The sequence below is a fragment of the Pavona decussata genome, unplaced genomic scaffold (assembly GCF_977016875.1).
Source record: "Pavona decussata unplaced genomic scaffold, jaPavDecu1.1 SCAFFOLD_321, whole genome shotgun sequence".
NCBI lineage: Eukaryota > Metazoa > Cnidaria > Anthozoa > Scleractinia > Agariciidae > Pavona > Pavona decussata.
The window spans coordinates 2,281,156-2,308,375 of record NW_028145711.1 but is presented as its reverse complement, the minus strand read 5'-3'; the positions used below and the strand labels follow the sequence as shown (position 1 = coordinate 2,308,375).

The 27,220-nt window shown below is 38.8% G+C and overlaps 1 protein-coding gene and 1 long non-coding RNA gene across 4 annotated transcripts; both read right to left on the bottom strand.

Annotated features, from left to right (window-relative positions):
- Positions 1–6,064: 6,064 nt before the first annotated feature.
- LOC146454012 (uncharacterized) lies at positions 6,065–15,620 on the bottom strand. 2 transcript variants are annotated; one of them, XR_014859369.1, is made up of 2 exons: positions 15,520–15,620; positions 6,065–6,613 (listed from the first exon to the last, which is right to left on the bottom strand). It is a non-coding gene; the product is annotated as an uncharacterized LOC146454012 (long non-coding RNA). The 2 variants fall into 2 exon arrangements; XR_014859368.1 differs by lacking the exon at positions 15,520–15,620 and adding an exon at positions 12,525–12,674.
- Positions 15,621–20,986: 5,366 nt separating this feature from the next.
- Positions 20,987–26,739, bottom strand: LOC146454011 (GPI alpha-1,2-mannosyltransferase 4-like). Of its 2 annotated transcripts, none has more exons than XM_085096006.1 (3): positions 25,197–26,739; positions 22,541–23,294; positions 20,987–22,189 (listed from the first exon to the last, which is right to left on the bottom strand). In XM_085096006.1, the coding sequence occupies exons 1-2, from the start codon at positions 26,733–26,735 to the stop codon at positions 22,953–22,955; spliced, it is 1,881 nt and encodes a 626-aa protein (XP_084952132.1). In that variant the 5' UTR covers positions 26,736–26,739; the 3' UTR covers positions 20,987–22,189; positions 22,541–22,952. The 2 variants fall into 2 exon arrangements, with proteins under 2 accessions (XP_084952132.1, XP_084952133.1); XM_085096007.1 differs by having other exon boundaries at positions 20,987–22,195; positions 22,548–23,294.
- Positions 26,740–27,220: the final 481 nt, after the last annotated feature.

Here is a 27,220-nt window from a genome sequence, read left to right as displayed (position 1 = left end):
AAGAATCTATTAACGGGGTCCTCATAAATAGTAGTGTTATCTCGCATATTGTCTTTGAAGGTCGTTTTTAAAGCTTTGAGAGCGGATAGTAAACCGTAGAAAGATAGGTAATTTACTTTCACATCGTGACATTCTTTAAATTCAACGTATGACATGAAACGGTTTGAGTCCTTCATTAAGTACGATACCCTGTGTATGCCTTTTGACGACCATTCTTTAAAGAAGATTGGCCTTCCTTCTACTCTAATTAAAGAGTTATGCCAGAAATTAGTTGAGAGAAAGTGGTTAAGAGAGCCTATTTTGTTTTCAACGTTAATTTCTGCCCAAAGTTTTACGACTTCTAGAAGAAATACCTCTTACTAACCGAGTTCTCGGTCCGTACGGTAAGTTACGGACCGAGTTTTTAAACGAGGATCCGTAACTTACAGTACGGACCGAGAAAACGAGGTTAGTAAGATATTTATTATTTCTCTGAGGCTGATCCGGTGCCCGGCAAAGAAAACTAGTTGAAGTCAAGCGGAACGGTCAACTGCCACGAATGATTGGCATGCGTCAAATCCCAAAACACGAATTAATCTTAAATACTTGTTGCTTGCACAAGATACAACCATTGCATAAAGCAAGTGTACAAAAACCAACAGTTTCACAATTTTAATTCACATGAACAACATGAAGACTTACAAGAAAATGGTCGTCGAAATATAGTCTTTTGTAAACACTTGAAGAAGGAATTATCCGACGAAAACTGCTGGGAAAAGTGAGGAACTTACAGCACTCAAAATATTTGTTTACTTGAAAACTAACTGCGGTGTTTTCTACAGCACATGTCAAAATTTGAATGGAGTAATAACAAATATGAAGGAAATACAACGGAAAAGTTTTTCTGGCTGCTGCTATCCAGCCTTAGTCGCTTCGCTACATTTTCTTCAGTGCTGCCGGCTGGATCTCGCGGGTGAACAGTAAATACGCAGTCTGAAATTGATCCGATGGTTGCCGACGCGAAGAATGACCGCCAAACCAAGATTTCTCTTCCTGTTTCAGGGTCAATTTGCAGCTCCAAATCGCCCCAGCAAAGTTCCCAGTTTTTGTCCCTGGCTCTCAACCCAAAGAGGAGTGAGAAGAACCACCATAATGTGCGCTGGAGTGCTTCAGAATTATGGCAACCAAAAGTGCTGCTCTCAAACAACTTTTCTTCTTCTTCGCTTGTCAATTCACGGCAAGCGTTTGGCTTGTTTCCTCGCCCTTGTTTCACAAGATTTTTTCTTTTGGCGATCAATACTTCTCTGGAACGACAAAACTCTTCGTCTATAAGGATATTGGAAGACAGCTTTAACTCTTTCAGGCAACGCTGAATGCTTCTTTGAAAGCTTGAAAGGCTGTCTGGCTCGTATTCGCCACCATTTTGTTTACGGGCATCTTTAAAAAAAAAATTTCCCAAGCAGTTTGTCAAGAGTATCAGCAGGTACGTTTCTCACATTAAAGCTCCCGTTGCTCTGCTCCTTATAAAATGTTTCAAATTTTTTCCATTGGTAATTTGTCTTCTTCACCGTGTTTTCAGATTTTTCAGAGGAAATAAAATCGTCCAATTTTTAACTCGAGCCCGGTTCGTCTTGCGCGGCTTGCTCGTCCTTCGCCATTTGTCGCTACCCTTCCTCTAAAAGCTGAAGGAAGTCAATTTGAAAGTTTGGCATACTTTCTTCGGGTTTCTGTTGTTTTTCTCTGTTTGTTCGCAACTCGTTCAAGTAAGTGTCAAATTTTTCTTTACGAGACATGTTGGCGACAAAATGTTGAACCAAATTTTCAAATTTAGCGGGCCGGACAGCGGGCCGTACTTACAAATACGGCCAGCAAAATTGACCAATCAGAGCGCGCGTACTAAGTTAGAGAAAAAGCATCTTCAGAATGAACATAACCCTGCAAATCTCTTCTATCGAGGTTGCAGTAAAAGAAGCTAGTCCCGCCCAGATTTTGAAGCTCTACTTGAAAGAAAAGTTTCCACTTACCGTTGTTGTTTTGGTCCAAAATTTTTAACCCAAGTAGTTTTTAACGCTTTACTAAAAGATTCGATATCGATCTTTTTAAGACCACCATTTTCGTAATAGTTAATAATGACATCACACTTTATCTTATCACCTTTGCTGTTCCAGTGAAAGTTGCAGAAGAGTTTATTGTGGGCCTTTATTAATGGCTTTTATTACCTGTTGCTTTGTTGGTAAAGGTGAAAGAATGTACACAAGTTGCGAAGAAACTAAACTTTTCAAAACAGTAATTTTTCCTAGTAAGCTCAGTCGGCGCTTTTCCCAACAGCTCAGCGTGTTCTGAATCTTATCAAGTTTTTCTCCGTAATTTGCATTCATTGTTTCCGCGGGATCCGTGGCTAGCCACACCCCCAAGGCCTTTACCTTACTTTTAACCCATTTTAAATCTTTTGATGAAAAACGATTTAGAGAAACATTTCAACAAGAAAATTAACGATAGCAAAACTGCATGACGTTTCGACGACTTTATATCGTCATTGTCAAATGAGTAAAATGGAAATAACGGAAAGGCATATTTATAGGTATTGAAAGTGAGAAAATAAATTAGCATGAAAGCATTCAGGTAAAGAGTTTCGCGCGAATGGAGTCCGCTTGCGTGTTCAGTTTCGGTCTTTTGTTCTTGATCCACGGCATTTCGTAGACCAAACATTCAAATTTGTCACGGCATTTCTTTATGACTTTAAAGTTCTTAATTAAGTTGTTAGGTGTTAAACCATAAATCTTTTTCAGGACAAAAGGTTTCTGTGCGGCCCACGTAGGTACCAATCCACAAGGCTTCAGTCTTTTTATCGTTCAGCTTTAGACCGGAGACCTTCTCGAAAATCTCAAGGATTTCGAAGGCTGAGAGGCAGCACAGTTTGGCGAAGGCACGCTGGTTGGGTGGATTCTTTGAGAGCTTAAAAAGAAAGTAAAGACATGTTTGAAGGTCAAGACCCTTAGAAGATCAAGACTCACGTTGGATGAGCTCTAAAAAAACGCTCTCGCTACCTAGCAATTCGAATCCAACATTTTTGGCAGAAATGGAAACATGAGCACCTTGTCAACCTGACAGAATCTCATCCCAGTAAGAGTAAGAATATATCAATCTACCAATCTGAAGATCACAAAGGGCGTTTTGGAAAGTAGCGAGAGTAGAAGCATTGACCAAGGGACGAGATGGAGAAGCTCGAGGAGCTCGAGTGTTGGTCGTAAAGGACGAAAAAAAAAAAGCCCATGATCGAAAGACCGTTACCAGAACTGTTTCCCCTAGAAGTACAGGCCTCGCGCAACATTCTTTTCTAGGACAGATATTCTTTCCAAAGTTCGAATTGGACACACTTCAAAGGAACTAGGCTTTCCGGGCAATACTTAAAAAAAAGTGGCTACGGGCTACTTTTAAATTGAATAATATACCTCTAAAACAATGCATAGGCATAGCTCGTACTTTAAGCGTGATGTCGAGCCCCGCGTATAACTCGTAACTTGCGTGCGGCAAACAACAAAGAGAATGTGTTTATACCTCGTTCTTTAACCGTGAAACCCCGTAACCAGGTAACGTAATCAAAGAAGCGAATAACTTTACTGACAAACATGTAAACTGAAATATCATTTCAGGCACCAGTTCAATTGACAAGTTCGCTGACAGAGCGCTTGGATTTTCTTGGGGATTTTTTAACGGTGAATGGAATAGATTTCAGAAAACTTAAAGTCAGTACGTTCAAGTAAGGAGGTTGCTTTTTAATTTTAATCGTATTTATTAGTGTTTAAACTTTTTGACAATGAATATTTTTATCTCAGTCGAATTTACCAGAGCGCTGGTTTTTAGCCACGTTGTCAAACGTTTCTTGATGTCTAACTAGTTTTGACTACTTCCTTTAAACTCCCAGCAAATTAAATTTAGCGTGTTCAAGCCTGTCGACAAAAACAAGGATTTAACGTGTTAAACTCTTCCAAAACAATTGAAGCAAGTTTTTCCTCCGTTGGTTTTACCAAATTAAATATGTGCATATCCGTTTCTTCAGGGCAATTAAGGCATGTTGTGCACGCTTCGTGTATTGTGAGTTTCGAATCACCTTTAGCATTAAAGTGCCCCTAACCCTTCAATTTGTTTTCTTTTGATAGATTTCCATATCTTTTAAGAACTCATTTTCGAAAATTTTTTTGAGAAATATTGAATCCTTTTTTTTACGAGCGCTAGAAGTGAAGGCAGTCTTGTCGATATTTTCACCTATCGTTCGCATTAGTCCCCCACTCGGCCAAATGTGTTCAAATATGGAGCGTGACGTAAGAAAAGGACATCGTGCAAAAATATGCGAAGATTCGCGGTAATGCTTCAATTGTAAAAACAGAGAAAATGTTTGAAAAATGTGTGGTTTTTGGATGCAGTAACTCTCGAAATATAGAGAAAGGAATCAGCATGCATAAGATTCCTTCTGATAACGATCCGAAGCCTTCGTGCTTTGGAATGGTGTCCCTTTCTTACGTCACAGCTAAGGAGGTGTCAAATATCGGACGCTTCTCATTGGCTCGTTCCTAATGAGCCCACAAGACAAAAATTTGTCCAGCGGGGCTTAAAGCCCGCAAAAAGTTAAAAATTTCAGTAACTTTTAGCGCTGGTAAAAAAAAGGATTCAATATTTCTAAAAAAATTTTTCGAAAATGAGTTCTTCACAAATATGGAAATCTACCAAAAGAAAACAAATTGAAGGGTTAGGGGCACTTTAATATGGAGGGTGACATTATGGTCGAGTTTATTGAAACTGCGAAATAAACGAGCTTAAAGGGGAAGTATCATGGGGTTTTTGATATCTTTTGTTAAAAATGATGAAATAAGACCTTCAATCAGCTGCCAAATAATTCTAGAATGAAAAGAGGAAAGAAGTTAACTCAATTCTTGAAAGGAACAATTTGTGATGTGTTCTAGCGCATTTTGGAAACAAAAATGCGAGAACTTGAAAAACATTTTATTTAGCCTAACATTTTTCAAGTTTCAATCCATGCTGGCCTACTCTGTCTCTGGCCAAAGGCACTAATCGACAGTTTTATTGCACTGAGATGATAATTTGTAACAAACTTGACAATTATTTCGTTGTTTCTGCTGACAGGCAAACGATTTGGGGTTTTGAAATGACAGCAAATTTGCGTGATACTTCCCCTTTAATTAATAAACTGTTGCTGAACATTTTGAAAAATTCCTCAGAGACTGCTATAACTTGTCCTCTGTATGCCAGTTTGGTCAGCATCAAGCACGCGTTTTGGGTTAGCGATTTTGTTCCCCGTCGTCCAATATACACGAACCTATATGATCCGTAAATGAGATCAGTCTACTCGGTACTACCTACACGATCCGATCGGGTGATAAAAGAATAGTTTACGGATCGTGTTAGATGGTGAACTGCATTTCATTAGTGGGACTTACTGTGAAAGAGGGGGTAGAGAGAAGTTAGTGTGTTTGTCCCTCTCTCCACCTCCCTCCCCCACCCAACCGTAGTTATGTTCAGCCTGTTTAAATTGTGGTCTCGCGCTGTGTTAGTACAATTCACTATCTAGCATTGTTTCATGACCTGAACGGCTCGTACGTATTGGCTAAAACCAGCAAGTAAATGCGAAAACTAAACGAGCGCGACTTCAGCCGTTTGTCTTCCTCACTTATGTATCTGATCCTTGAGTAGCGTACCATTTGGATATCTATCATCCCATTTCCAATGCGCCTACTGATGGAATAATTGATAATTATGGCGGTTTGATCAACTGCAACATTACTCAACAGAACCCAAGAGACTATGAGGTAAGAGAGCGAATCCCCCATACATGCCCCTCTTCCTATGAAATTTTTTTTCAATCTATTTTTGTTTGCGTTGCTATTTTAATGTCGACATCTTATTGGTCAGTTAGAGTGACGTCGTTTAATTTTAAACTCAATGGCGGATTAAAATTTCCCAAAATAGCATGGCGCGAACTAAAAAAAGATTGAAAATAATTATCATGGGGCACAGGGATTCGGTCTCTTACCTAATAGTCTCTTGCAGAAACTCATGATTTCCAACAGTAATTATAAGATCTTGTTTAATCAGTCTTTTTCGTTTCATTGTATATGCTAATAGAAAAAACCTATTTTTGTGTCAAAAAACGAAGTTCCAGTTATTCCAAAAACTAGAAACTACAGCGTTAATTGTTATCGTCATTACCCATTCAGTCTCATCCATATTTGTTTGAGTTTACAAGAATCTATAATTACTAGCTTGTGAGATATACTTCTTACTTGGTATTTCACTTAAAACATTGTCCAGCTGAAACATTGCATTTGTATCCTTCTGGGCAGCAAATCTTTCCATCAGAACAGCAAACAGCGTTTGGATGAGGACAGCAACCCCACTTACCCGTGAACATACGACAGCAAGTGGAACCATTTGGACAGGAATAAAAGCTGTCAGGACAAACAACTCTGTTTTTCATCATTGATGACGGTTTTGGATGCTTTGCTGGTTGTAACATAATCTTGTCAACAGTTTGAGCTCCATTGTTGTCTTGCTCTTCACAAGAGCAGCATCCGATGAATACAACCAGCAGAGTAAATGCAAACACTGACAACTTCATCTGTATTAAGATAAATAAATATGCAATTTCATTCAACTAATTGGCGGAATAAATCGGCATTCCTAGCACCTCTACAGACAATTTTTCGGTTTCTACGAGACTTTGTTCAGAGAACATAAAGGGAGGTGGGGAGGGGGGAGGGAACATCGTTTAAAATGCAATAAATTTATGGGATTTTCAACGGCCTTGAATCTCTGTAAATCAGCACAAATTTGTCAGATTTTGACAGCGAGTACGGCTTTGAAATGGTATCTGTCCTAAGCCTAGTACTTTTTCTGAACGTCACTTTTTTGACCGCAGATTCAGGCTATGACGGTCTTAAAGGAATTTTTGTGGGTACTGCCTTGTAGTCACGAAGGCACTATGTCACTGAGCGTGTAAGCCAGTAGGGTCGCCAATTTCTGGATTGTGTTCGGAACTAAGAAATTACAAAGAGACTTTTACAAGACCGATTTCATTTTTATATGAAATGGAGTACCTCGCTGATTCGTCATAAAGACACATTTTTCGCTTACAATTAAGATACATCTCTATCAGTCCAGCACAATTATCAAATTTGATAACCGCATGACGTCACAACATGGCGCCAGCTCAGAGCTCGGTGAGGTTCGGAGAGCATTCAATTGTTTCGGTAATTTTTCGGTTGTGTTCGCGTTGCATACCCCGAATTCCAGGCGTGAACGTTGATAGAACAATAACCTTCAAGGCCCCTGCAAAAATGGCGACCATTGGGAAAGAATTATGCGAGATCTTCACATACGATTTGAAGAGGTGGTACGAAATGACATTCCCTTTCAGGTATGTTTATTCTCTTTGCCATCAATTTTTAGATAGTTGTAGATTTTAGTGGTACACGAAGAAAAAACGTCGCGATCTTCAATAATATATCTTTCGATTCAACACTTATTTATCGGAGGCCGGTGAGAAGGATTGTAAGAGGGTACTATGATATTTTGATTTGCGGTCTCATTACGCTACAGTTCGCCATTGTTTTAAATTGCTTGTGCTTCAAGGATGACTAGAATTGAAGGTAGCATAATGAATTTCCACAGAGAGAAAATAGCTACTTAACCTTTGGAAACAGGGATCACTTTAACTTTCAATACGAGTTCCCTCGGTGGAGGAAATACCGGGGGAATTGTCGAACATTGTCTTGATGTCAAAGAGCGCCAAGAAAGCATATATTAAAGACGGAGTTTTACCATTTTTCCCTTGTAGAAATTGGATTATCGAAGTGGTCAAATGTTTTGGTTTGGTTAATTTTATTTTCTGTGCTTTTATAGTTTTGGTGGAGAGAGCTCGGATTTTAGATTTTTTTTTTCAGGAAGATCCATTAAGTTCATTTTGACATTTAAAATGTTTTATTTGTACTCTCCACTCTTTTACATAAGCGCAAAATATATATTATTAGTATAGAACACATAGAGAAAATACACGGGCGCGCGGAGATATGGAATTTATCTTTGAGTGTTCACATCGATATCGAACGAGTGAGCGCAGCGAACGAGTGAGATATCGAATGTGGGCACGAGAAGATAAATTCCATATCTCCAAGCGTCAAGCAAGTGTTTCGTCTTTTCGGCTCAGTCCTGTCTACCCCTGACTATTACCACTTTGACTGCTGTCACTGTCCAAAACCTGAGGCCTGCGGTATTTTTTGCGTTTGGGACTTTCCGCAATCAATGTGCTGGATGCAAGCGACGAGGTGGTAGACATCCACATGAACGTTAAATGTTCCTCCAGTAATATGATTGCCAAGAAACAACGAAGACAGCTGATTAGGTGTGCCCGAAGTGGTGTTCATGCAGGTTGCTTTCGAGCTCGAAGCTGTAGAAAACTCGCCAACTTGACGAGGGACCAAGGGCTGGGCTGTACTGGTTGTAGACGTAACCGAGAGAATTGAAGAAATGTTTTCTTGTTGTCTCTCGCCCATAGCACTATAATTATTCACAGACTGGAAGTTTCTGTGGCCCGTAACTTGAATGATTTGCGTTGGCGGAACGTCGTGGTCCAACAGTGTTTGTGTTAGTGTTTTACGGCCACTGTGATTGGTAATGCGTTTGTTTTCTCCAATACCGGCCGCTGCAGCGCACTCTTTCATCAGAGAATTCAGTTTGCTCACTCCCGTTGGCTGTGCCTTGAACCATTTTGTGTCAGGAAAGGCTAGCTGCTCACTACTGATATGATTTATTGCCAGATAAAATGGCGCGTCCTCTACGAGAGTTTCCTTGAGTCGTTTTTCCTTGTAGAACTTGTACACAAACACGGGGTTTCGTTCTGGCGGAAGTGAAGGTTGCTCATACATTTTTGGCTTGACCTTCCTCACGTTCGATGGATTATCTCCAGGCCGAGTCTTGGTTTGCCTTTCGGTACAGTATTTGAGGTACTCCTTTCCAAAAGGATTGGTTTCAAAACCATGTCGCCCCATTTCAACTCCTTTTGCTCCTTCCCTTCCCGTAGACCAAAATGCATACAATTATTCAACCAGAGCGTGTTGGTAAGGGGTTTTGGAGAGCTGAAACCCATTTCTTTTCGTTTGAAAAGAATGTCTCTTTCCTCTAGGGTTAGACTGGATGCTTCATTTGGCTTGTTTCCTTTCCCTAGCCGTTTTGTTTTGACTTGAATGCATCTCTCGTTCTCGCAAAGTTCTGCCCCGTGATAACCGATTCACTGTAGCGGCATTTTTTGAGATAACGCTCAATCGATGCTATAAAGCCACGTAGAGTTGAAGGCTCGTACTCATCTCCGTTCTTCTTTTTCACAGAGAGTAGGAATCTGCTCAAATAATTGTCGAGTTCTTGTGGAGGTATCTCTTCAACCTGTCTATTCTCCTTTTCCTTTGCCATGAAAGAGCTCAGTAGAGGCTGAGCCATGTCATTTTTCGTCTTTTTTGCGTGTTACTGTTCTCTTCGTTATCAATAAATTCTTTCACTTCTCTAATGTCAAACGTAACAAATCTTTCTGCTATGTTTGCTGGTAACTTTCACAACTTATAAGCGGAAAACAACCGAGAAACAGAGAATGAGAGGAAATTTCCTTCGCGAACTCGCGAACGATTGAAAACGATCCTCGCCGGGTCCCAACGAAAGTGCAAGCTGCTATGGCAACAAAAGAAGATTTCCTGATTTCTGATTGTCTGATATTTTTACGCGTCAAAATATCGTTTTTTTACATGTGAAAATATATGGATTTTCTCAGTGGCAGAAATCCTAATAAAACACTGGTGTTTATACAATAAAACAGAATAATACGCATCTCAAAAATAAAATTCAGAAATACAATTCAAACTCAATTCAAAAATACAAAATGCAATTCAAATCGGGGGTGGAGAGTAGAGGGGCACCTCTAGTAGAATTAATTTGCTCATTACCCCTTTTCCAGCCATACGTCTCTCTATATTATTGTCATTGTGTGCTGCGGCGTAGGCTTCCATAAATCCCGTATAACACAATTTTGAAGTTGCAAGTTAGCCGAGGTTTTAATTGATATGTTATGATATGTTTGATTGATTGATATTGATATGTATCTCGACTGAAAGCAGAACAAAAGAACTCCAAATCCCTTTTACAATGAACGAGTAGCAAAACTATTTCATTTGTACAATTGAAATGACAATATTTGGTCAATTTTCTTGATAAAGATCCACAGCTACCGATGTTAAAAACACAATTCTCACGAAACAACACCACATGCTGAGTATGTAGTTATTGCATCATACAATTTTCGTTCATAACGAGAAAATAAAGAAAACTGGCATTTGTACGGAATAAGTGCCTCATCACAAAGAATTGAGAGAGATCTTTTTGAGGTTCCAAGGTATTTTGCAGAATGACGTCCTCTAGATAAATCAACATGAGTTGATTTTAGGCGAGACACGGAACAAGTTACAGCCCTCCATAAACAGGCCTCCTTTCTACCAATTCAATGAAACGCTAAACAACTGTCCTGTCGACTTCCAGTGAAGCAATTTTTAAAGGGAGTATTGTATTTTTTCACATCCTTTGATTTGCGTGATAGCTCGAGTGCATGGAATATTTATTACTATATTTATATAATTGTTTTGCTTTTTATGCCTGATCACAGCAATTGCCTTATTACTTTTTATACATCACGGTAAGAAATGAAATGAGATGGAAGAAATAGGAAACACAGCACAATAAAACTGTTGGCTGCATCTTCTTCTTGTTCTTCTTGTTCTTCTGTGTACTTAAAAGACAGATTCGGTCCACTTATTGAGCTGGCAAGTTATTCCATTTGTACTGAGCTACAAGTTTCAAGTCTAAATGAAATCGAAAACTAAAGAAGCGACAACCCTATCTACTTTCTTTATCAACAAATCACCAACCCTATTTATATCCTTTTAAAATTAACAAATGGCCTGACACTTAAGGATTCCATCAACGAACGTAAAACAAAATTAGACCCACTCTGTTCACTCCATTTCAATGATCTAATAAATTAAGAGAATGTAAGAACAAAGGATAATTTACCATTTCTTCTGTTGTTGTTGTTCGCTAATAGCTATTTTTTTCTTAAAATTTTGCCGGCTAAAGTATTCATCTTCTAAAGAAACTTTCTCTTAAAATGGACTGAACTGTTAGCGATAAATTTTAGTTCAAAGATTGGATCTGGCTATATTTAGACGTTAACTTTTTAGTTAACGTTTATCGAGAGGTGTGTTGCAATTCAGTAGGACGATTTAATCACCCCTTTTGCTTTGAAATAAAATACTGGCAAGCTTTCGGTATTCGTAAAACTATAAAAACGTTACTAACTACTTTTACTTGACTGTTCGCTCTTCACAAAGTTCAAGAGATGCTGTATTCTCCCCGGATCTCTATCGTTCCTTTACTGTGTGATTTCGCCTCAAAGTGGTTCTTCAACTAACACTTTCTCTGAATCCAGACTCGACTAATATGCCGGCTCTGTGGCTTTTAAAGTCACATGATTATGTCACACGACGAGTTAAAGCCGTCCACGAATAAGCCTCCTTTCTCAAAACTTAAGAACGAGGAGAATGATTGCCTTATTGGACTTAACTAAGGCTTTTTATAAACACACGGCTGTACTTTGTTTACGTCCTTTGATTTGCGTGATGACTAGTGAGTATTAAATATATATTATTTATTATCATTCCATTACGGCTTTACTCGTTTTGCTTTTATATCTGCTATCAATGTCTTATTACGTTCCAAGTATTACATTCAGCGCTACCTAAATGCCAGGAAAGCAACACAATAGAATCAAACTATTGCTTTTTTCTGTATTTGGAAGACACATGGTCCATTTATTGCACTGGCAAATTATCCCTATTGTAGTGAACCCCAAAACTCAGTTTTTAGTGCCAATCCTTGCTGAAAGTAACAACTCTACTCGAATTGAAAGCTAAAGAAGAGCCAACTTTATCTACTTTCTGCCCCTAAAAGGGAGGACTACTTGTCGGACATTTTCTCCCACAGCCCCCAAACATACATGTAGCTGGTTTCTTGATTTTAATACAGCAATGGCCTAAAACCACAAACTCAAAAATGAGAACCACCCAGCTCGATAGCATAACGGACAGGATAAGAACAAAACAATACACAGTATCTTCCATTTGAATGATCTAACGCAGGAAAAGGCCTAATTTAACATGTCTTGTGTTGTTGCTGGCAAAAACTTGTTTTATCTTTCTCTTTTGTCTTTTGCAATCTTCACGGCTTTGAAAGAAACTTTGTTTAAAGAATGAAACGTCAGGAGCACATTTTAGTTCAAACACTTGCTTTGGTTGTATTTAGAAAGGAAAAATGTGGTCAACGTTTAAGCAAGAGAAGTGTTGCAATAAGTAGTACGATTTCATCATCCATTGGGGTTCAAAAAATTTTCACGAAAAGCTTTTCATATCCGTAAAGTTATAAGAAAAGTTACTTACTACCTCTGCTTTGCTGTTCTCTGTTTACGAAGTTCAACAGATGTAGTATTCTCCCTTGATCTCTACCGTCCCTCTATTGTGTGGGTCCACCACAAAGTGGTTCTTCGACTCACACTTTCGTTGAATCCGAGCTCGACTAATATGCTGGTTGTTAAAATCAAAAATAGCATGTGATAAATTTTAGGCTTATCAGTTACTGGAACTTTATTTTTAATTAGTAAGAACATGTAAGAATTGATTGGGATATTGGCCCTAGAAATAACATTTCACGTGGAATGCTTAATAATCAAAAGGAAAACCAATATCTCTTTCATGGAAGCAGGAGAATTCCTCTAATAGATTTGTTTGCCTTTTAAACTTCTCCTTAAGCTTTAAATTGAAATATATTGGGAAAATAAATATTCACTGATGGCACTTTCTTCCTAAACATTTTCTAGATGCCCATTTGATCTAAAGGATCTATTAATATTAACACATTTTATTATGAAATGTCGTTTGAAAATGAGAATTTGATCTTTTGAGAATGATGATCCTTTCTTAAAGAGCGAGTCTTGGCAGTTTCTCTTGGTGTCGGAAAAAAAAACTATATAGAAGAAGAAAACGTTTTACATAGAAGGAAAACTTTCTCACTTGTTGAATATTTAATCGACCAAGATTCAATTTGTCCAGATAACGATCTGCAGCTGGCTGCTAAGCTTACAAAGCCGAAACGTTTCTGAATAAACTACACCACTTGGTTATTGCATCGTACAACTGATATTCGTTCATACACTAAAAACTACTGAGAAGAATGGTATTTGTGAGGAGAACTGAATTGCCATCGAAAGAATTATAAAAGATCTTATAATAGCTACGTTTTTTCTTTAGAAGAAAAGAGCCACTTCCTCGTGATTAGTAAGAGACAGGGCGATTTACAGCTCTCCACGAATACATCTCCCTTCCATAAATCAGGGACATCCAACGGATCGTTTAGGTAAAATATCTGTTCGGAAGGCCCTTTATCCCCTACAACTTTCTAAGGGGAATTTTCACCTCGAGCTTTCGTGATACGGGAAATTGAAGGTCTAGTGTTTTCGGACTGATAAAAATGTCGTTTTGGGTGCCGAAAAAAGGTCAGATTTTCGGAAAGGAAATAAGACCTAAGGTTTTCGGGAAATGGACAAGGATGCCCTAGTAAATTTCGAAAAGACTCAAGTTCCCCTAGAATGACCGAACAGATAGAAATATTATAGCGTGTCCTAAAATGAACCTACAGAGCTTTAAAGGCACTCCAGATAGCCTAAAACAGTGTTTTAAAGGATCTGAGAGAAAACTGTCGTTGGGTGCCCCTGATAAATTCAATGAAAGGCTGAACGATTGTCTTGCTGAAATCCAGTGAGGCATTTTTTAAAGACAGTATGGTTTTCTTCACGTCCTCTGATCGCGTGATTGCTTGAGTGCATGGAATATTTACATTACTATTATTATATAATTGGTCTGCTTTTTATGCCTTGCCTGATCACGGAATTGTCTTACTACTTTTTATGCATCACGATCAGGGCTATGAAATGGTAAAAATAAGAAACACAGCACAATAAAATTGTTGGCTTTTTCTGTACTCGAAAGACATATTCCAAAAGCGTGTTACAATTTTGAAGTTACAAGTTACTCTGACTACCTTAAGGATGGCAAATATGTATCCGACTGAAAGCAGACAAAAGGACTTAAAAATCACTTTTCAATGAACCAGTAGCAAAAATATCTCGTTTGTTGAATTGAAATGGCATTATTTGGTCCATTAAGTGTCAATGTTTTATGATAAAAATCCGCGGCTACTGATGTTAAAAACACAATTCTCACGAAACAACACCATATGCTGAATATGTATTAATTGCATTATAAATTTTCGTTAACCTCATACCCTGAAAATGAAGAAATTTGGCATTTGTAGGGAATTAGTGCCCAATTATGCATCGCAAAGAACTTTGAGAGATCTTTGTACGGTTTGGTGGAATTTTGCAGTACGACGTCCTTTAGAAAAGTGAACACATAAGTTAATTTTAGGCGAGACAGGGTACACGCACAGCCCTCCATGAACAGGCCCCCCTTCTATAAATTCAATGGAAGGCTAAACGATTGATTGTCCAGGGAAGCAATTCTTTAAGGCAGTATTATAGTTTTTTACATCCTTTGATTTGCGTGATGGCTCGAGTGCAAGGAATATTTATTATGTATTATTATATAATTGTTTTGCTTTTTATTCCTGATCTCGGCTTTGTCTTATTTATTTACTTGTTATACATCATGCTAGACAGGGCTACGAAATGGTAAAAAATAGGTAACACAGCACAATAAAACTGTTGGCTTCTTCTGTACTTAAAAGACAGATTCGGTGCCCTTACTTCACCGGCAAGTTATTCCAATTGTACTGAGCGCTTACGAAGCGCCAATCCTTGCTACAAGTTTCATGTCTAACCGAATTCGAAAAGTAAAGTAGCGATAACTCTATCTAGTTTCTGCCTAAAAGGAGGGATCAGTCAATACGAAACTTATTTCTTAATAAATCATCAATCCTAGCTGTATTCTTAATTAATAAATGGCCTCACACTTAACGATCCACAAACTCAACACTTAGAACCATGCTGTCCGGTAGCATAACAGAATTAGCATCACATTAAACCACGACACAGTAGCTTTCATTTGAATGACCTAACATAGGAAAGGGGCCAATTTTCCGTGTTTTATATTGTTGCTCGCTTTTCTTTCAGTTTTCTGGTTACAATCTTCGCACTTCAAAAGAAACTTTCCCTAAAGATGGACTGAATTGCTAGCAACACTTTTCATTTCAAATTATGGATTCGCTTATATTTGGAAAGGGAATCGATGGTTAACGTTTATCGAGACGTTTGTTGCAATTCATGCCAATACGATGATTTCATCGTTCATCAGTTTTGCTTAAGAAAAAAAGTTTCTGGAAAGCTTTCGGTATTCGAACGCTATAACAAAGGTTAGCCACTACTTTTGCTTTGCTGTTCTCTCTTCACCAAGTTCAACAGATGTAGTATTCTCTCTGGATCTTTATAGTCCCTATACTGTGTGTTCTCGCCTCAAAATGCTTCTTCAACTCGCACTTTCTCGGGCTTGACCTCCCTGTTGCGGCCGGTAACATTTAGGGCTCCTGCACCGGAGGAAATTCTGTAAAAGTCCAAACAACCGTTTTCTTGTCATGGTCGGAAGACGGGAGTGAGAATCGATCGAAGGAAACAAGCCGTAGTAGGAACATACGCGATGGAAATTGAGGACGTCCAGATGCAGATACAGAGTAATCTCTGCCAGTTAGGAGTTAAGGACCCGGTGGAGATAGCTAAGACTCTGGGATGCAGTGATGGTGACACCAAGGAAAAGAACAGCAAGGGACTTGTTAGGTTGATCGAAGAAAAGTTCGAAGGCACGCTGAGGGTGCAAATTAGGCAGACAAAATGAGCAGCTGGAGGAATTTAAGTCACAAATAATGGAGCATACGGCAGTTTGTCCTCGGCTGGAAGCAAGTGGCGAGAATGCGAAGCCTAGAATTTCTCAACCACCGCCAAAAGAGGGTACGCCTAAACTTGAAGATGTAAAACCATTTTATTTCCAGCCGAGAGATTTTAAGAGAGAGCTGAAGATAATCGGTCAGATTGGGGAACCGGGGCAAAAGGACAAATTGAGTTTTGTCAGTTTTGCGAGGCAGATTGAGGGTGCTTTACAAAAGTGATACAAGCCATTAGAAGCAGTTGATGCTATCATCAGGGCTATTAATCCTGGAATGACATTAACAATTTATTTAGAAGGCCTGGATAGTTTCACTGTCCCTCGTCTAAGACGTATAAGATCCCACTATCAGTTAAAGAGTACTGCAGAACTCGACCGGCAGCTCTCTACCATAGTCCAAGAGCCCCAGGAAGGTTTCCCAAAGTTTCCAAATCAGAGCCCTATCCTGTTTGCTTCAAAGGAGGAAGACACTTAATTAAAATATGACATATGACTGGTCCAGGGTATGTTCCTTCATGCCGTGGACACTGGTCTTCAGAATGAAGCCGCCCGGAACAGATTTAGGCCACTACTCCAATCTTCAGATGTACAAGATGAAGATCTAATCTAGCGAATGAATGAGATTGTTTTGGAAGAAAGTGAGAGAAAGTCAAAACTGGGATCTTCCACTCGTAAAAAGAATCCAAAAGTTAATGAGGTGCACGCGTCGCAAACGGTGGGAGGGTCCGCTCAACAACAACAATTGAAAAGAAGGTGAATCGAAAAGTCCCGAGAGAGAGAATTCCAAGGAAGATAAAGTCATGGCCACACTACAGGTGGTCTGTTCTGAAATTTACACCAATTTAAAAAAAAAAATTAGCTAATGTCTTACAGCGGAGTTGTACTGTGGAATAGTCTGCCCTTGAATATTCGACAGTCGCTGTCCCTTAAGGAATGATTCATTGACTTTGATGTTACATTAGCTAATTTTTTTTTTAAATTGGTGTAAATTTTGTCTTTTTAGCTTATGTTTGTGTTCCTATATTGGTTTTGATCAATTTTCGCTCAATTTCGGTGCTTTCCTCATATAAAATTTTGGGGAAATCCAGAAATCCAAGAAAACCGTTATTTGGTAGTTATGATGTGATCAGTGCGCCATATGACATCATCACCTTCCGTCGCGGACCTCAAAGGAAACATAAATTCCTTGCTTCTTTAGTTGGGAAATTATGGGGGTAAGGGATGGGGCTAGGGGACGGAATCCGCTCCCTTCACTGCACAGTAAAGACAAAAAGAGCCCGATCTCAGGGCGTCGGTTTCTGGCCCCAGGTTCTTTGCTTTCTAGGTTGTGCAATGTTCGAAGAAATAAAACCATGCAGAATAGTTAATTAAATAGCGAGTCTCCAAACCTATAAATGATTTAATGTCAGAGGTCCTTAGTATTTTTTGTATCGGTTGTTGTCTAGACTGCGAGTAGTCCTACTTTTTTTTCCTCAGATCACGCGCAAAGCGACCGTAAAATTATTAGTACCGCGCCCTCGTTTTTCGCGACTTGCTAGAAATTGCACGAGCGTGACAGAACTTGAGAGAACAACGAGACTGCTTGCAGCCTAGTCCCCGGTATGAACACTAAAGTATTGTTTGGGAACAAAATTCGTTCAGTTGTTGGAATTATAAATTATTTTTAAAACTCATAACAAGCCCACACACCCGTAAAAGAAATATACAGTTAAGGTCAGTTATAAATTTCGGGGAAGGGAGGGGGGGGGGTGGGTGTAATCTCCAAACTCACCACACCCCCCCTTCCCCTAATAGGGTCACTTAAGCAACGACGACGACGACGGCAACGAGAACACCGCAAAACGATAAGTTTAATGAGGAAAAAATCACTCTGAACGTGCCTTTTAAATTTTCCAACATTCTGTTGCCGTCTTTTGCAAAACTACAACGTGAAATGACCACAGTCAAGGTTTTGTGTAGAGCATGAACCTACGAAGGTGAATTTTTCATTCTCTTTGCTTAACTTTAAAGCCACTCCTACCAATTCGGTTCCTGGATATTTCACCGATTCTGCGGAAGATGAACGAGTTGAAATAATCGCAAGGTAGCTCAAATAAAATGAAGTGATATTTTCAAGTGACATTTTCGTTGCCGTTGCCGTTGCCGTTGCCGTCGTCGCTGCTTAATTTCCCTATTTACGACCAGCTCGCGAACACGCACAATACAAAATACACTCAAAGAATGTGAAGTAAATTTAATGCACGGAAGCAAAGCGCATCTAAGAGAATAATGCACAATTCACAAAATGTAATCGATTGGCGTGAAGTGAAATTTAAGTCGAGAAATTACAGTAGTTGCTCACAGCAGCGTAGTGTTTTTCTTCTAAGCAATGACAAGAGAATGTTTTCTAGTCGCAGCCGTAGTAATAATCAGGATAATTAAAAAAAAATAACGTTAACTGAGACATGGAGAATTGCTAGTGTTTGCGGAGAAGAAAAAATAAATAAATAAATAAATAAATAAATAAATAAATAACACCACGCGTTCGATTGCTTCCTGTAGGTCTCAGTTTCAATGTTTCTGGGCACTTTAATCTCCGCGCTAGAAGTTTCACCTGGTGCACTCGCCTGTACCTACTTCGCAAACGTAGCCTTGAGGACAGCAATGTTTTCCATCACTGCAGCAAACCGCGTTTGGTACAGTACAGCAACCATAAGAGTCTCCTAAGGAGAGCTTACAGCATGTGTCGCCATCTGGACACTCTCCCAAGCCATCGGGACAAATGATGCTTCTCTTTGTCGCCTGGCGAAGCAGCTTAGAGTTATACGCTGGGCGAATAGAGGTTCCCTTGACACGCTGCGTTTCTTTTAGGTTTTCCTTTTCACAAAAGCATTGTAGAGTAAACACCAGCAGTATTGATACAAACACGTACCACCTCATCTGTCAGAAAACAGTTTTGACAAATTAATGCAATGGCAACCAGAACAAAAAGAAAACACGACATGATCGGTACCACTAATACATCCAACTCCACTAAGTAATGTTCAAGTAACAAGCGAAACCAGTACGAACATAGGAAACCAGTACGCGATATTCGCACAGTTAATTATTTGTATACGGTTAAAGACCAGATTGGTGTTTTTTTTTTGTACAATAAGAACCGGTTTATAAACGAGTAGGCTCGTCCTGTTTCAGCCAGTGCTTCTTCATAATTTTGTTTTTCAATTAACAGTTAAGGTCTCCTGATGGATAGAAAATCTCTTACAAGATATTTTGCTTAACGTGATATCGTTCTATATTATTACTAGTTGTGCTTTTTTTCGGAGAACGTTTTTCCAACTCCTCATTTTTGCTGAAATCACCGCTCAGTAACGTTGTCTTTTGCGGAAACGGCTTAGTATCAGGCGATATTTCGCGCGATTTCACAGGATAATTGTTAAGTATATTCACCAAATATTGTTTATACTGATTTTTGGGAAAAATGACTCGGGCGAATTTTTGTCTAATTAACTTTTTGAGGGCTTGAATTACTTCGGCTAGGCTGTAACTTAGCAAATAAATCTGGCCTAAGTTGTCGCTATAGTTTGAGAAGGAAAACTTAAGGTGTTTAAACAATGAATCGTGTATAAGTACCTTTTAGTGACTGGCGATGTTCTCTTCAAAATTCAGGATCAATGAACTCGAAAACAACGGGCTTCTCTTTTATAAAGAGCGACCTTTACACAAGGCCGTGTTAGACACCCGCTACGGGTCAAAGAAAAAAGAATTCGCTTACCTCACAAGATTTTATTTTCTTCGATTCATATTTGCTCATGTAAGTGTGTTGCGTCATTAAAACAACAACAAAACAAAGCAAAGAATCAAACAAATATCAGCTTAAAAGAACATTGATACTATACCTAACGGTGGTTCTTATTTGGCCCACGTATAGCGGTGTCGCAGGTACATTCATAATAACTGTCAAACTTCCCACTTACATTGGCCACTTCAGTTTCAAGTGACGCGCACTCATTTCATCTTTAAATTCCAGACGCGCTAATCATGGAAGCCCAAAGAGGCGCGAGAGGGGCTAATCTACAAGACTTAGTGTACTAAGGCGATAGCTATGCTTATGTAAAAGCTCGAGGACAGTTGAATTAAACTAAATTACTTTTTACGTTACGAATATGGTTTTCAGATTATTAATTTTTTACAATCTTCACTTTTAATGTATTTCATTAATGCAATGTCTCTAAAGCGTACATCTATTAAGCGTTAAACTGCAAAGGCAACCTACGCAATATTTGAAAAAAAAAAATCATTATATCCATTGTTGCGTTTTTTCTGAGGTGATAAATCTTTGAACAATGGGAGTGGCGTTTTCTCTGGAGTTTGTCTGTAAGCAAGACAAGGTTTGGGCAATTCTGAGCAATGAGATTTGGACAGCAAAACCTTGGTCACTGACTGGCGTTTGAAAGATTAAGACTTGTTCCCATAAGATTAAAATTTGCTGTTTGTAAGGGCCTGTTTACAAGGAGGGTGGGTGCGGGGTTATTGTGCAGCCGAGCTAAAACATAACCCGCTTGTACATGTGAAATTTCTAGCCTACCTGCAAGGCCTCTATGTTTTTTTTTTTCTTTCTTTTTTTAATTTTATTTCCGCCCGCAGAGAGCAGGTTCCAGTCGAGGCGGGCGGAAATAAGGGGAACAGCAGTCAGTAATAAATTACGTAGATAAATAACATTTACAAAATCAACCACTTTTAACAAGTACTATGTTAGAGTGTTAGAGTCATCGAAGCGTACCGCGTCGTGGGCAAAAAAAATGGAGGCAGGTAATTGCTCCAAAATTGTGTTTTTCTTCCATAATCAGAGCCATCGGACCTCGAAATGATTTGTTTTATTGTGTAAATTCAGAGAAATTTGCGAGGGAACATTTGCCTAGAAAAACTAAGGTTTGTGACGTACATGTATAACATTATATATCCCTGAAGTTTTTCGTTACCAAATTAATAATGTTGAATTTTCGTATTGGTATGATTGATTGCTTATTGCGCTTGCATATTCAAAGTACTGCCACTTACAATTTCAAGGACAAGGACTGTTTGGACATCGACTGATGTTCAACAGAGTGCGTTGAGGCATAGTTAATTGAGGGAATGGACATGAAACCTTGCCATGACAACAGTGGTGCTGCAATTTATGTTGAAAGGGTCGCGACCGTGCACAATCCTTTGTTTTAACGTTCACACCACAGTTGAATATCTTAACAGGAACGTTTCTTTTGGTCAGTTGTTCCAACACATTTGAAACTCGATAGTGGTCTGTGCACTGTCAAGGCCAAAAATGCTAACAAAAACATATAACAAGAAATTTGTCAGGCTTCATAACCATTGCCTTTCATTAACTATGGTTTTAACATTCGCACTACAGTTGAATATCTTAACAGGAACGTTTCTTTTGGTCAGTTGCTCCATCACATTCCAAACTCAATTGTGGTCTGTGCACAGTCAAGGCCAAAAATGCTAACAAAAACAAAACAAAGAGGTTTGTCAGGCTCCATAACCATTTCCTTTTATTAACTGTGGTGGGTGTCATCATCAGAATCAAGTAGATTGTGGATCGTCATTAGATGGTAAAATGTCTCTGATCATTGACCTGATTGGTTTGTGAAGTCGCGATGTTATTGGTCTCTGTCACTTAAAGCCGTGATTGGTTGCGAAAAATTGAAAAAAGTAATTGGTTCGTTTCGATTCGTCTTTTTGTTAGTCAAGTGCCCTTTGGTCCATTGTTAGTGAAATTAGTCAATTTACCTATCTCAGTTTGTTTGATTTGTTAATGTTTTCAATAAGTTGTAAGTCACGTATCAAATACGAGGAAGAGTGTTTCATTCAATGGGCCTTTTGCACTAACTGGTCACCTGGTAAAAATCCGCCATACCGGATGGCAAAAAAAGCATGGCATCCTCCACTGGGACATCGAGAACAAAGGAAAGTCAAGATTGACAGGTTGAAATTCCTTTGTGTTCGAATCTACTACATTCTTTTGCCATCCAGTATGGCGGATTTTGTACCATGTGACCAGTTAGTGCAAAAGTCCCATTTCCAAACACTGAGAAGTCGGTTGAATAAACGAGGCACTTTCGAGTTTTTGCTACGTAACTGCAAGGTGTTTGGAATGAAAGTCTTTCGAGTGTTTACTATAGCTTCTCAAACTCATTAATAATTCATGCAGTCAAAAGCCAATAAATGACCTCCATTTCGGTCAGGTGGATGAATCTTGATACCCCAATGAAACACCAGATGAAACACCACCAGGTTTTCATCTGAGATGAAACATGTTTTTCATCTGAGATCAAACATTTGCATTTTAATGAGATTAATTTCTTATTGTTTCATTTGAGAAGACATGTCAAAAACTCGGGCTTCGTGCTTTATCACGGGTTCCAAATACCTCGAAACAGATGAAAGCACTCGGCCTGCGGCCTCGTGCTTTCATCTGTTTCTCAGTATTTGGAACCCGTGATAAAGCACTCGCCCTCGTTTTTGACATATTACTTCTCAAATCTTTTTTTGATTAATAATTCTTGGAGAAAATCAAAGCAAAAGGGCACTAAATTTTATGATAATTAAGGTCACATTTCCTTTGTTTTCTCTCCATGAAGTATCCATTAGACTAAGAAGTGAAGGTAGCAAACCAGCTTTCCAAAGTGATTCGTTTATAGTAATATCCGTACTTCGGTAGGTAGGCACTTGACAAAGCCCCAGTCAATTCTGTAGTTCATTTAAATGGCGTTCAGCAATGCGACTGTTGATTTCACCATTTCTAGTCGCTCGTTTATTTCCAGTCAGTCTAAGATCAAATTGCTGCCAGTAAAATAAGTCATATGGAAAATTAATAGAAGGCAAATGCTTCCTTCTGCAGTTTGGTATTGTGGCCTTAAATTCTTTTGTATTGTCTGACTACAAGTTCATAGAAGAATTACCATAACCATTGTTATACTGGTATAAATTCAGTGCAAGTTCTGAACTAACCCAGTCACTAACAAGCTCCCAGTTAGGAAGTCTCCATTCGTTTCCTAGAGTCTCTTTCCTGTCTCTTTTACAATACCCTTGGCTCAACGCCGAATCCTGGTTCCTGCTCACGTGGTTATTGTTTGTACATCTGGCAGAACGTTCTGGGATTAATTGGAAAAGAGACTTCAAGTCAGGAGGGTCCTCCATGCTCAGATGTGGGTAAAACTGTTCTGTAAGTTTGAAGCCTGGATAGTTGAATTGCACTGTTGAAGGGCAGATGACAAAAATCTGTTGATGAAAACAGCATTGACTGAGAAAACAAGTTAGTTTTTCAGAAATCCACATATAATGTGTGCACAAAACATAATTCTTAATTATTACACAGGCACGCATTGGATATGAGATGATAGATAGCCAATGAGGCGCGTAGTGCCAGGTTGGCTATAATCATCTCATATCCAACAATCAAGGAAAATTGCTAGATCTATCATCTTGATGGTTTCCTGGCTTAGCAAGAACAACCAGAAGACAATTTAATGGTCGCTTTTTTTCAGGCATGGTATAATGGCACATATAATATGACTGCTAAGCCAGGCAAATCCATGGAATTGCATTATCAATGATCAGTTTTTTAATAAATATTATCATTAATATGATTACAAAGTGACATTTTAAACCACTATGTAAAAAATATCACTTTACAGTGCATACATAACTTGCAAAATAAACATCTAATTTTTCTAACCAGTGAAATACCGTGCACCAAAAACACCAACAGAGTAGTTTTTGCAAATTATATTTTAGGTTTCCAAAGTAACAAAATGAAACTTGAGATAACTGATTTCATTTATTATGATAACAATACACATTTTCAAGGTTTAGAAGAGTGTGATAAGTTGATAACTCATTCCAAGGAATGTATGGCTTTGGTAAGAATAAATAACCTTAAAGCCTCATAAAATGATACCCTCGGTCAGTGTTTATAACACAAAGTGCTTCAGTAATAGGGCGGTGGATCAAGCTTCGCAAACAAATAATTCAAAATCAAACTTAACATTCATGATTACAAGTCCCAAATAGCAGGAGGCAGACTAGCTCTCTATTTACAAGCGTGGCCGAGGAGTTGAATTTGAGGCAACCAAGAAACATCTCCAGCTAGCGGCCAGAGCAGGAATTGAATCTGGGACCTCCAGATTTCAAGTCCGGCACCCTAACCGCTTGGCCACGCTGCCTGGTGAGATCACTCATTTCTTAGCAAGGGTGGCATGTCACATACTTACTACTGATAAACCTTTGAGGACTTGGAAAGGTTGCATTAAATATGAATGATACATGTACATGTAAGCCAGAAAAATGCTTGTACACAGTTGTCAGTTTTAATTCCTAGACTCTAAAATTGTTATAAAGTTGCAGGAGAGACTCACAAACTTGGGTTTTTTTCAGATTTATTTACGAGGAACTTTTGCAAAACTACTTTGGTCAGTGGTGGAACACTAACATAGTCACATGTTTAATGTGATGGTTTCTGTGAGGCTTTGAAAACAAATCCATTTGTCTTCTTGTACTAAGCTGCTATGTCTTGAGAGAGGATTTATGTCAGCATTTTGGAGAATTGAAGTTATGTGTAATTTTTAGAGAAACTTCCTACAATACTAACTTCAAAAAGCTTATTTTAAATAGGGCCATGCCAAGATTCTAAACATCCTCTCATTCTTGTTGAATTACAGGTTAAAGGAGCCTCCATTCCGACAACAAATTGACAGTAAATTAATGGAAATAGTGTCTAAATTCTAAATTTTAGTTTAAAAAGTAGAAGTGACATTCAAGTGTGCTAAAAATTAGATATGATTGTCACCTATTTTTTATTTTGAATTTCCTGGGTGCCGCCACTTTGGATTTCATGACGTCATACAGTTGCTGCTATTATCAGTACGCAGAAGTTCTTTTGTTTGAAATAATTGAGCCACCGTACTACGCCATGAAATCCAAGATGGCAGCACCTAGGAAATTAAGAATGAAAAATAGGCAATAATCAAATTCTCTTTTGTCGGACACAGAAATATTATTTCCATGTTTTCCAATGAAATTTGAAATAATATTGTATTTTCAACCATTTAATGTGAATTTATTTCAAGAGTGGAGGCTTCCTTTAAGTTTATTTTCCATGTGAGGGTAATACTGTTTTCTTACCTCATTGTTTTTGTCATGGGTCTCAAACTCCTCAATTAGCTTTTCCAAATGCATCTTCAAAGTATTACTTGAAGTGCCTTTCAAGTCATATAATGCTAAGCTGTGTGGAAAGCCTGTGTCTTTTTCGTGGGATAACGGCCATGCCAAAAGATGTTGTGGTGGCATATAGGTGTGATAAAATGTTACATGGAATGCTGTACCAGAGTTTTGCAGACTCCTTGCATTATGAAAATACTGTTGGAGATGGGCCAGGCATGGGTACATGCCCCCCTGATGCATCATTCCAAACATAGCGCAGCCAAATATATTCCAGATAAGCCAGGATAGCACTGCCAGATGGAAGAAAGATAATCTGACCAAGCATTGAGAAAAGATGATAACAAGAGCAAGAAGAACAGGGCTGATAAATCGCGGCTCTTGATGAGGAATACATGACAACAATGTCACAGAAACTACAACGCTACACAAAAGCATGCTCCAAATAAAATTGGCTTTGTAATTGTCATCCACATTTTGGTCCTTGTTAAGTTTATTTGCACTGAGTAAAACTTTTGCACAGTCTATGAATTTTCTTCTTATCACAACATGGGCGATAACTGCATATAAACATAGTGCCATAGGACCAAACAGCAGAGGCAAGTTTACTGCAAAATGCATAATCCTTGGATGAAGACCATGTTCTTTTAGTGTACTTGTGTCCAGGTTGTACAAGATAAAGTTCAATGGAGTGAGAACAATTTCTCCTCTCTTTAAGTATCCAAAGTAATATGAATCAACTAAGGTGAGAATAATTATTGCTGTCATACCACCAAGTCCAACAACACTACATTGCACTAAAAGGTGTTTTACAAGTACTGTAACACTCTTTTCTACTGTCCACTTCGGACTACAAATATCCATTAGCCACCACAGCAACGGAACGAAAGCAAAGGCCACAAAGGTAGGTCGGATCCATATTCCCACACTAACAAGGGACCCCATCAAAAAGTACCGTATATGGTCCCTATTTGAACGCATAACGTTCCCATTTGACATGGAGGAAATCACCAATAGAAGCAGTAAGGCAAACACGATGGATTCAACAGTGTTGGAGAAAGTCCGCGTGTAGAAAACAAGAGAGACGAAAGAGGTGGCTAGAATTACAAGCGATGGCATGGGGTCCACGCGAAGATGCTGGCATATTTTACAAACTGCCAGATCGATGTTAAGCGATGCAGTGGCCATGAAAAGCCTAGGCGCCACAACAAGAATTCTTGAGGTGATAGTGTTTGCTGGGAAAGCTGTTTTTAAGATGTACATAGGAAGGCCTGTGAAAGCGTACGGGAAGACTGGCGTACGCACGGGAAATCCCTCGCTCCATTCCCACGTTCTCGTGTGTTTGACTCCAAACAAATCACCTGCAGTGATTTCTGTAGCTTGAAAAAACTCGTCTGGGTAAATATAGCCTGTTTGTGGTAGGCAGACCCAAAGAAAACGGAAGAAAACTGCAATTATCCAAATGCTGATTAGAAGTCGTCGAGCCGCCACAGTCGCCGCCATATTGTTTCGGGTTTTTGATTCCGCTTCCGCAATCAAAGTACTGGTGGTCAGCGGAGTAAGGGGTAAACAAATATAAAGTATGGACCTATGGACTTTGGACTACGGACTGTAGACCAGCAATAAAAAAATCTAAATAGGTGATTGTTTTGTTGTCGTTGTTGTGTTCATTTTGTTTTGTTTTTTTTTTATAATGCGGTCACATGGTTCTCAACTATGGTAACCATGACCATGGCATGGCACTAGTTTAAGCAGTCGTGATGTTTAAGGGAGAATTAATTTGATGCTAAAACCAAATGGAAAAGAATGCGTGGGTAATGATTTTGTGAGTAGGAAGGGTTTCCTTGGGAAAAGGAGAACAACCACTTGCTGTTTTTTGGACGATATTTCAAACGAAAGTTTTAATGATAGGTGTATTTTTCAATCAGTGACAGAGGCATATTTGTAAAAAGGAAATCCAAATTTTCCCAACAGGAGTCGAGCCGAAC

Bases quoted from the DNA above. Each gene is read 5' to 3' on its own strand.
- LOC146454011 (XM_085096006.1), bottom strand. From the start codon at position 26,735: ATGGCGGCGACTGTGGCGGCTCGACGACTTCTAATCAGCATTTGGATA. The intron at 23,295-25,196 runs GTAAGAAAACAG...TTTCATCAACAG, and splicing joins CCCATGACAAAAACAATGAG to ATTTTTGTCATCTGCCCTTC.